At 37.8% G+C, this 11,337-nt stretch overlaps 1 protein-coding gene across 1 annotated transcript; it reads left to right on the top strand.

Annotated features, from left to right (window-relative positions):
• The first annotated feature begins 9,283 nt into the window (after window positions 1–9,283).
• On the top strand, window positions 9,284–10,858 carry LOC120289862 (putative UPF0481 protein At3g02645). Its single transcript, XM_039305242.1, has one exon. It carries the CDS (start codon window positions 9,284–9,286, stop codon window positions 10,856–10,858), a length of 1,575 nt encoding a protein of 524 aa, XP_039161176.1.
• The last annotated feature ends 479 nt before the right edge of the window (window positions 10,859–11,337 follow it).

Below are 11,337 nucleotides of genomic sequence, written 5' to 3'. Positions count from 1 at the left end.
CTCAAATTGATCATCAATCCATCTCACATCATTAACTACATAGAGTTGATGTATTCAATTGCCCCATTAGCGCCATTGGCAAGTCTTATTCAAGCTCTTGACCTCATGGACCACTGCCCTTGATAGAAATTCCAATATCTTCCTTTTCAGATGGAGGTCGATTCAAGCGTTAGATTGAGCACGAGAAAGCCAAGATCTAATGCATCTTGAGGAATTGAGGACTTTATTGTTTGAGAAGGCGACTAGCAACAAATAACTCTAATTCGACTTCTCGTCACTAAGATCAACGATAGTCCACATGACAACGTGAAACTCACGAGCTTGTTGGTGGGGAGCCTAATTTAGAGCGAAGGAGGAGGCGTAAGGAAGAAAAAAAAGATCAAAGAAAAATATGTTCTTTGACAAAAATACTCTTGGCTATGAATAAGATTGGAACTTTAGGTCCTTATTTGAAACTAAGGATGCATTTAGTAACCGTTTTGTTTCCGGATATAATTTCTAATCAGAAATTATTCTTTTTTATTATGTTATCGGGAATAATTTCTAAACATTTGAAAGCGTTTGGTAACTACCCAAAATTTCTATTCTTGGAATATAATTGTGTTTGGTACTATCATCAAGATTTATGATCCAAATCATTTTCTTTTAATTTTTTTTTTATAATTTTATTACTTTTTTTCTTCTTTTCTTTTTATTTTTCTTTCTCTTCTTCTTCAGCGTCGTTGGCCCCCAACGAGGCCACGCCTCGTCGAGTCAAGCCTCGCCAACATTAGGTGTGTTAGGAAATCTCTTATGATGTTTTGAAGATGACAAAATAAATCAAAGACTACTAACATATTTGATGGTTGAGTAATAGACTATGCATATGATAGAACGAATAAAGGATATTGTCAAAGTCTGAAGACGGCTAGAAGACTGAACGTAACACATGTCCAAAGTATATCTTGAAGATTTTCAGACTTCCGTGTCAAAGTCTAAAGATTGCCAGACTTTAGTGTCAAAATCTGTTCTACATTAGAAGTCTGCCTATTCTGACAAATTCCAAACTGAATGTGAATGAAGAACCATAAGACAGATTCTATGCTGAAGCTGAACCTATTTAGATTGTGTCCAAATCTGAAGGCTAAATATGTTTAGACTGACGTCCACATTGTAAAGTCTATTTCAGACGGAAGACACTTAGACTTCACTTCAGTCTGAAGACACTCAGACTTCACTTCAGAAGACACTCAGACTTCACTTCAGACAGAACACTCTTAAACTTTATATCAGAACGTAGCAAATTCAGAATGAGTAGATTCAGAACGAAATAACTTGACAGAACGTAACACAAGCCCCAAACATATAACGGCTAGTGATTTGGTTTGGATTCTACATCTAAATTGATTTGATTGACTCAATCTAATTAATTGACGATTGGATCTTGAAGACAAGAACTTTTTATACGGAGAAGCTCTACTTATGGAAACCAAAATTCTGTTTGTATGGGCGATCAGAATCACTTTGAGATTCCATTTTTGTCACTTAACGGCTACCAAATCTTTTAGATACAGATCTATCAAATGGGTAAATTGGAAGACGATCCTTGAGATACTGTCCAACAGTTAGTTTGGAAGTGGAGGAGTATTTAAGGAGATCAAGGACCAATTAACAAGTAAGAGACGGAGCGTAGAATTTATAATTTCAAAGTATGAGCGACCTTCGATCATACACTTGTCTTTGGTGAGCTTAAATGTTTGTGATCGTGAGAGAAATACCAAAAGAGTGACTTAGTGATATAGTATGATCTACTACTAAGTGTTTGTACTCAAAGTTGTAATCTCTTGTTGATTGCATAGTGGAATCTAGCTAGAAGGTTGTTAACGTGGGAGAGTGGACGTAAACTTAATCTAAGCCGAGCCATTATAAATCTTGTGTTCTTATTCTCTTTCGTAAACTCATTTATTTTGTTTGTAGTTCTATTTAACTGCTAAAGTCTGATCTTGCTCAAAGTCTGCTGCTCTTCAGACTCAATTTCAAAAGTCTGTTATTCTTCAGACTTAATTTCAGAAGAAAAATATTTCTACTGTTCTTTGCGAATTTTTTTTTTCACACCTATTCACCCTCCTCTAGGTGTTCATACTAGCATTTTTAGGGTGAGGTTCGTCGATGGTTGGGGGAGGCTCGAGCGAGGCTCGCCTAACCACTGGAAAGGCTCGGCCTTACCACTGGCCTTGTCTCATTGGTGGCCAAGCGAGCCTCCGACAAGCTCGCCGGACCTCACTTTGGCCAGGCAAGTCTCCAGCGAGCTCACTGAACCTCACCGAATCGGTCGTTGGTGATTGGTGGTGGTGGATAGTGGCAACGGTAGCGGTCGACAGCACCGATGGTCGAAGAAGAAGAGAGAAGTGAGGAGAACAAGAAGAAAATAAGAAGAGAAAAGAGAATGAGTAAATTTAGGTTTGCTTGATTATGGAATTGTTTCCGAAAACAAAGAAATAACTTGTTTTTACTCTTTGATTCTGCTCTAAATCTATTCTCAAGAATAAATTTGTTCTTAGGACAAAATTTTTATTAAATGGATTTTTATTCTAAATCCACTCTTGGGAACAAAAGAATAAAATTTGTTACTATTGCCAAAAGCATTCTAAGTTAGCTACTTTGGGTTTTTATTTAAGATAATGTCTATTTTGGATCTTTTTTAAGGAAAATGGTTTTACTTCGGATCCTTATTTAAAATTTTCCCATCTCTTTTTAATATAATACTCCACTTCCACATTGATCTAATACTCAATGGGACCATATCTCTAATATATAGTCAAATTCACATGAATCTCGTTTTGGTCGGCATCGACTCTCAACTAACTTGGCTTTGCCATCTTTTTCTACCAATTTGTCCCATCTTCCCAAAAGATTGATTTTGCTTCCGACTTTCTAAAATATTAATTCAGTCTCAACTCTCAACTTACTTAGTTTTGTCCTTTTTTCTTCAGTTTGGTAGGACGTAGGATCATTCTATTTGTCCATCTACTAGCTTACCAACTTTTGTAAATTTACTATTTAGACTTTGTTTATTTTGCGATAAAAGAAAATTTTTAAAATAATTTTTTAAACTCTTGCATCGTTTAGAAAAATGATTGAATAATTTTTTTCATTATCCATGAAATTGTTTAGATATAAATTATTGACAATAAAGGAAACATTTTTTTTTTATTACTTATTATTTTAAGTGATCGGGAAAATATTTTTCAAAATTTTCATTTTTGCAAAACAAACTGACCATAATAGTTTATGAATTTACATGACAGCTCTTATTTTGAAGCACTATCCTCGATAAAATTTGATAAGATGAAAATCTTGAAAGATATCTTGATACGCAAAATGTGAGGAAACACTTTGGGCCTATTTGGTAATCATTCTATTTCCCGAGAATAATTTCTACTCAAAAATATTTTTTTATGATTTTATTTCTCAAGTGAGTTTTTGAGCATTCGAGTATGTTTAGTAACTATATAAAATTTATATTCCTAAAATAGAAAAAGAATAGAAATGTGCTTGATACAACTTTCAATTTTTTTTTTTTTTTGGTGTTGTAGAACTTAATTTAATTTTTAATAATTTTTGAGATTTTTCTTTTCTTTTTTTCCTCCTTTAGTCTATTGCTAGCATTCTTGATTCTATTTTAAATATATTCCCATGAATAGATTTGCTCCCAAGAGTAAAAGAAATTAACTAACATTATCAAATAAATTTCTGTTTTTTCTTTTGTTCCTTGAACAAAAGAACATAAATAGTCAAGAATTGGCTGATTATCACCTGCAGGCCCTTTGCGGCTTTTTTTCTCTCACGTCCTCCTGAAAATACCCCACAAAAAAGATGAAAAGGTAAAGAAATCTAAGTCTCTCGTTTTAGACTATGACAACCGAATTGGGAAAAACAAATCAAATCATAAACTATCCTCGGAAAAGAGGCCATAAAGATATGATGAAGCTTGTAAATGCTGCCCACTTTTGAAAGAGTCGATTCCTTCTAAACTTTACACACTAGAGATAAACCCGTGTTGCGCACCTTGCTGGGTATCAAAACGTCAATTTCATTTAATATTTTAATGGAAAACAGATTCACATTGATAGAAATACTTTATAGTCATTATACGCACATAAATTGGTGTAGCAAGTAGTTTTAATCATTGGAATGTACGTTCTTGACCTTTTAAATTTAAACTTTGTCTCATTACAAATATGAGAAAAATCATTTTTTTTTCAGCCAAGAAAATGACTTGCCATCTCAAAATGTCATTATCAGCGCATTTTGTAATGACAGAAAATTTACTTAACTAAAAACGAGTCACGTGGTTAAACAAAAAATTGGTTTATTCTTTGAGAATAAGACGTAATAATAAAGCTTACAAATGTAAATCGTAGGTTCCTTATTTTCCTCTTTTAAGGGTGCGTTTGGGAACCACTTTTGGGGAAAGTCTTTAGGAAAATGTAAATACTTTTGAGTTAAAGGTGTTTTCCAAAATGCAACCGTGTTTGGTAAATTGTACTTTGAAAGCTCTTTGTAAAGTATTTTGAGCAAAATAGCGTTTGGGGAATTACATTTACAAAGGATCTTTGTGGTAAAAAAAAATTATCAAAAGAAAAATGAAAAAAAATTGACCAAAGGGCGGTGGCCGCCGGCGACCTGCGCGACGGATCTAGGGCAGCGAGGTCGCGTGACACCGTCGCGACCTCCGGCGACGCTGGATCTGGGGGTAGCGAGGTCACGGGAGGACCTCGCCGCCTCGGATCTGGGGGCGGCGAGGTCGCGGGAGGTCGCGACGCCGCCGCAACCCAGATCCGGGGGTAGCGAGGTCGCGCTACCCAGATCGGGGGCGGCAAGGTCCTCCTGTGACCTTGCCGCCCAAATCTGGGTCGTTGTGACCCGGACCTTCTTGTGGGTTGCGGCGGTCGCACCACCCTTAGCGTCGGTTGTGGGCGACGGTCGCCGGCGACCGCTCGCGGAAGAAGAAGACCGCCTGCCGCCCCAGATCTGGGTTGCGGCGACCCAGCCCTCCCTCGGTCGCGCCACCTCCGGCGTCGGTCACGCCACCCCTCGATGATCGCCGGCGTCCCTCTAGCAGTCGCCGGCCGCTTGCAATTAGCCAAAACCGAACCCCCCGGAGAAGATGAACAGTTGCGACACAAGGGCAAGAACCGGAAAAACAAAAAATTCGTGAGGAATTTTGGAAAAAAAAATTTATGAATAGTGCCCGTGTGGGCATGCCGAAAAAGCCGAAAGCCCAAGGCGGATCCTCCTCGCCTTGGGCTTTCGCTTCACAATGCTGGCATTTAGGGAATGAGGGCTCAAAATTGTTTGCCAAACGGGCTGGCATTTGCCCAAGTATCTTCATGCTTCAAAGGGGCTTTGGGAAGTGGTTCCCAAACGCACCATAAATCATATTCTATCATATCAATCATACTTCATTGCCAAGTAATAATGCATATTTAAATTCAATCAATCTTCTTTTGTAAAGGTGTTTCTATCGTACTCGTATCTATATATTTTCAATTTTATTCTCTACATGATAGAACATGTTCACAAGAATAAATAGATGTTCGTGCAAACGGTTTGGTCTTTCGACTGTCTTCTTTGGCAGTTGTTTAGGTAGCGACCTTCTTTTTGTTATATCCATTTGTCATGGACTTGCACAGGGATTAAAAAATTCTCTATACCTAACTTTGAAACTTGTATCTATGTTTGTTTGTCTTTTCGCTCTGTCGGCTTTTCTTACTTTCTGAAAAATGGAAATGGTGATAAATTGAAAAGAAAAAAAAAGGTGAACGTGGTGAAGTTACTTGTGGTCTGAAAGAGAAAAAAACGGTAGGTTTCTTGTTTTGCTCTTTTAAATCATATTCTATCACGTCAATCATAGTTCAATGCTAAGAAATGGTGCATATTTAAATTCAATCAATCATCCTTTGTAATGGTGTTTCTATTGTACCCGTATCTATATATTTTCAATTTTATTCTCTACATGATAGAACGTGTTCACAAGAATTAATAGATGTTTATGCAAACGATTTCGTCTTTCGACTGTCTTTTTTGGCGATTGTTTAGGTGGTGACCTTCTCTTTGTTATATCCATTTGTCATGGACTTGCCCAGCGGTTAAAAAATTCTCTACACCTAACTTTGAAACTTTGTATCTACGTTTGTTTGTCTTTCAGCTCTTCAATAGCCAACTAAATTATTGTCAATAAAGGAATTTTTTTTTATTACTTATTATTTCAAGTGATATAAATAATCATTTTTAGGAAGATATTTTTCAAATTGTTCATTTTCCACAAAACAAACTAACCATAATATTTTAAGAATTTACATGACAGCTCTTATGTTGAAGTAGTATTCTCAATAAAATTCAATAAGATTAAAATCTTGAAAGATATATATATAGAATATTTTTGATGACCTAGGAATTGATGTATAGCCAGAGCCGGCGACGTAAATTTAGGGGCACTAGCGCAGGACCCACCTCCCATGGCACCCCATTTAAGTCGCGCAATGGGGGTGAAAAGTTTCGAACCTCTACCCTCCCGGATGAGGGGTCAAAGCACGGACTAACTCAGCGAGAAGTTTCGAACATCTACTCTGTCGGATGAGGGGTCAAAGCACAAACCAACTCGTCCACCGCAGGGTGAGTATCTTGAAAGATATCTTGATAAGCAAATGTGAGGAAATACTTTGAGCCTATTGGCAACCATTCCGTTCTCGAGAATAATTTCTTTTTAAAAATAATTTTTTTATTTCCTAAACTAGTTTTTAAGTATTCGAATATGTTTGGTAACTGTATAAAATTTATATTCCCAGAATAGAAAAATAATATAAATGCGAAAAATAACATAAATACGTTTGGTATGATTCTCATTTTTTTATATTGTAGAATTTCTTTTAATTTTTTATAATTTTATGAGATTTTTTTTTCTTCTTCTCTTTACTTCTTTTTCCTCCTCTAGTCAGTTGTTGGCCTTCTTGTCTTTGTTCCAAATCTATTTTATGAACAAATTTATTCTCGAGAGTAGAAAAATTAGTTGAAGGTACCAAATGGATTTCTGTTATGTTTTTTTGTCTGGGAAATAAAAGAATAGAGATAGCCGATAATCAGCCGATTAGCAAGCAGGCCCTTTGTAGCTTTTTTCTCTCACGTTCTCTTGAAAAAGCCTCCCAAAAAAAGATGAAAAAGGTAAATAAATCGAGGTCTCTCGTTTTAGACTGACGATCGAATTGTGAAGAACAAACCAAAATTGTAAATCATAACCTATCCTCGCACGAAATGGAAAAGAGGCCATAAAGGTATGATGAATCTGGTAAATGCCGCCTGGTTAGAGTTGATTCCTTCTGGACTCACTAGAGATAAGGCCGTGCTGTGCACCTTGCTCGGGTATCAAAACGTCAATTTCATTTAATATTTTTATGGAAAATAGATTCACATTAATAGAAATACTTTATACTTTATATAACGTACATGAATTGGTGTAAGCAAGTAGTTTTAATCATTGGAATGTACGTTCTTGACCTTTTAAAGTAATAGTTTGTCTCGTTGCAAATATGAGAATAAATCATTTTTTTTTCTGCTAAGAAAATGACTTGTCATCTCAAAATATATAGATACGAGTACAATAGAAACACCTTTACAAATTTGTAGTGACAGAAAATTTACTTAACTAAAAAGGAATTACGTGATTAAGCATAAATTAGTTTATTTTATGGGAAGGAGACGTAATGATACAGCTTACGAATGTAAATGGTAGGTTTCTTGTTTTGTTTTTAACTCATATTCAATCACGTCAATCATAGTTCAATGCTAAATAATGATGCATGTTTAAATTCAATCAATCTTCTTTTGTAAAGGTGTTTCTATTGTACTCGTATCTATATATTTTCAATTGTATTCTCTACATGATAGAACGTGTTCACAATTTAATAGAAGCTCGTGCATACGGTTTGGTCTTTCGACTGTCTTCTTTGGCGATTGTTTAGGTGGTGACCTTCTTTTGTTATATCAATTTGTCATGGACTTGCACAGTGATTAAATAATTCTCTATACCTAACTTTGAAAGTTATATCTACATTTGTTTGTCTTTTGGCTCTCCAATAGCCGACTTTTCTTACTTTTTGAAAAATGGAAATGGTGATTAAAAAAAAAAAGGTGAACTTGGCGAATTAACTTGTGGAGCGAAAGAGAGAAAAACGTGATGAACTACCTCAAGGTAATAAAGAAAGTATCAAGAAAATGTTATTGCTTTGCCGATCATTGTACATCTCAATTTTGACTCTAGGCCTAGCCCCAAATTTCCAAGAGATCTATTAGGATATGTTGTCACATTGAAAATGAAATTTCTAGTGTTAGTCTTTGAAGTATGGCCGGTTAATGTTCACACTTTTAATAATCTGATAATGTTTAAATATTACCGTTTGGCTTCGAATTATGGGACGAAGCCTAAACTTTTATGTTTAAACGGTCAAGTGTAAATGATCCCAAAGCATGTGATGCAAAATTAGGGTGTGCACTGGTATTAGTGTAACTATGGCTTATGTCCAAAGACTTATTACAGGTGTACTTCAAGCAACGGCCATTAGGGAATGTTTATGGACCTCTTAATAATTTAGCATGCATAAATTGTAACTCATCAAACACGACAGGACAGCTATAGAGAAACAATTATCAATGGATATTAGAAATTTAGCAATGGCAGTAGTTTAAAAGAGAGGGAAAAAAATAGGGAGAATGACATAAGTGGTCCTTGAATTTTGGCTTAATATGCCATATAATTTCTGAATTTTTGATTTGTTTCATGTCGTTCTTGAACTTGAGCTCAATGTACAAAATCGTACTTCGAACTTTTAACTTATTAATGTGGTTCCTAAAATTTTGTTTCATATAGTCTTGAGACTAAATTAAATATTTATCGGAAATTTAATGATTATATTGAACAAGGTTAAAGTTTAAGGACGGCATAGTAGAATGGGGGCAAAGTTTATGTCAACGTCTTGAAAATATATTTTGGATGAGTCATCACCAGTTTACACCTCCCCTGATCCCCTCTAGCATATGCGGACACACACGTCCGCGTTTACACTGGAGCCGAGGTAGGTCCAGTGATTTTCGACACGTGATTGGCGTCTCGTAATAGCCCGCCTATTTCCTTCCCTATATAAAGGAAGACTGGAGATGCTTCAGAACAATACACTCGCGATTTATAGAGTCAAGCCATATACACCATCAACAGCATTGTGAAACCGTTGCGCGCGATTCCGTCGTGATGTCCTCTTACGCAGAACGAGATGCATGGTTCAAAAACATCAAAGACACCTTCCATTGGCAGCTCGAAGAGAACGTGGCTGCCAACGTGAATGTGTTTCAAGTGCCCAAATCGCTGAGCTCCGTCGCACCAGAAGCTTACGCCCCTCAAATGGTTGGCCTAGGACCGTGCCACCATCTCCGGCCTGAGGTCCGAGCAATGGAGGGAGTCAAGTTGGACGCGACCCGCCGGTTTTTCAAGGAAACCAAGCACGGGAACTTCTCTGGTCTCACCGGCAAACTCTCTGAGCTAGACCAGAAAGTCCGCGCTTGTTACCGTATGTTTTTGGAACTGAATGCTATCCAGTTAGCGTGGATCATGGCGGTCGATTCTTCCTTCCTGTTCGATTTTCTCTGCCGCCACAGCATTGGCAAGACAACCCTCAAGTCCTCAGAGTGGCCGCAGAACTTGGCCAATCCCATAGGGCGGAAACCAGCCGAGGATGCCATTCTCAGGGATGTGCTAATGCTGGAGAATCAAATCCCCTTCTTCTTTATGGAGGAGATGTTAAAGCTCTCCACTCTGGACGATGATGAACAAAGGCGCTTCGTCAATGACATCTTTCCCCAGATATTGGTAGCATTTTGCAAGGCGCTCTCACCGATCAAGAAGATAAATACGTATTTGCTCGCTCCAGCTTTGGAACATGCACATCTATTGGATCTTCTGTATCACATGATCGTGCCCCACATGGTCGTGCCCCAAGGAGACGAATCCAGGATTGTCATTCATGAAGAAGTTGTTTCGACAAAAACTGTTACTGCGACCAAGGAAACCGGTTCCAGTACCTTGACTCACATTAAAAGACTCTGCGACAGCTATGGGCCTAAAGTTCTTGGAGCGGTCAAGAACTTGAACTTACCTGTAGTCCAATCTTTTGCCGAGATGGCAAAACATTTGCTTGCCCTACCGCTCTCTGACCTAACGAATGCTCTTTCAAACTTTCTACAAGAAGCTCCAGTAGCAGATAATACCTTGATTCCTAGAGCTTCTAATCTTGCTAAAGCCGGGATAAAATTCTGCCTGACCGAGACTATCATGGACATTCAATTCGATGAGAGCAAAGCCATGTTACACTTGCCCGTCATCCAAGTGGGCGTGAACACTGAGGTTATCATTTGTAATCTAGTGGCATATGAAGCGACGGCCATGTCCAACTCCCTCATATTTGCACGCTATGTGGAACTGATGAGCGGGCTTATCAACACCATGGAGGATGTGAAGTTGCTTAGGGACAGTAACATCCTCATAAGCCGCATGAAAGACAATGACGTCGCGTCAATCTTCAACGGTGCAATCAAGTCCATCAAATCAACCAGCAATATCCAAGCGGGTGAGATGATCACGAGCGTCAGGAAGGTCTACAATGATTCGTGGAATACAAAGGTCCGAATGTTGATGAGGATGTCCAACCACAGGTTCTGGAAGATTCTGGCTCTTCTGGCCATCCTCTTGTACATGCTGCTCGTAGGGCTCCAGTCCTTTTGCTCAGCTTATAACTGTGCGCGACTCTACCGCACTGGCAGCTCAACTTAAGACGCGTCTATTTGAAGTATTTGGTCTTCTGGATCCGGTGCCCACGTTATTCTGTTTGAAGTATTTAGGCTTTACCTTAAGAACTGTCGGATTTATAAGTCAGTTGGAAGTAATTTAAGTGAATCAAGTTGTACCAATCTAGTATTCCCAGTAGATGCATTTCCTTAGAGTGTGTTTTGAAATAAATAAAAGGGTTATGAAGAGTTGAAACTGTTGAAGGTAATAGGTTTGAGAGAGAAAAGATAGTTGCTTGAAGTATTACACCAAGAGATGTCAAGTTTGGAACGCTCAACAGTGTTACCTCCAAACAGGCGGGAAACCCTAGAGTTTTTATATGCACGTTATTGAAGCTTCGGCCCATATGGACGCAAATAACCATGCTTTTACCTATTGGGCTTGTATGTGAACATATTATTTTGGACTATATTAATAATATATCCAACAATCTCCTCCTATGTTCACCATACGGCACAATCCAA

The sequence above is a fragment of the Eucalyptus grandis genome, chromosome 11 (genome assembly GCF_016545825.1).
Source record: "Eucalyptus grandis isolate ANBG69807.140 chromosome 11, ASM1654582v1, whole genome shotgun sequence".
Taxonomy (NCBI): domain Eukaryota; kingdom Viridiplantae; phylum Streptophyta; class Magnoliopsida; order Myrtales; family Myrtaceae; genus Eucalyptus; species Eucalyptus grandis.
Note: the sequence above shows the minus strand (reverse complement) of the source record. Positions and strands in the feature narration are given on the sequence as shown.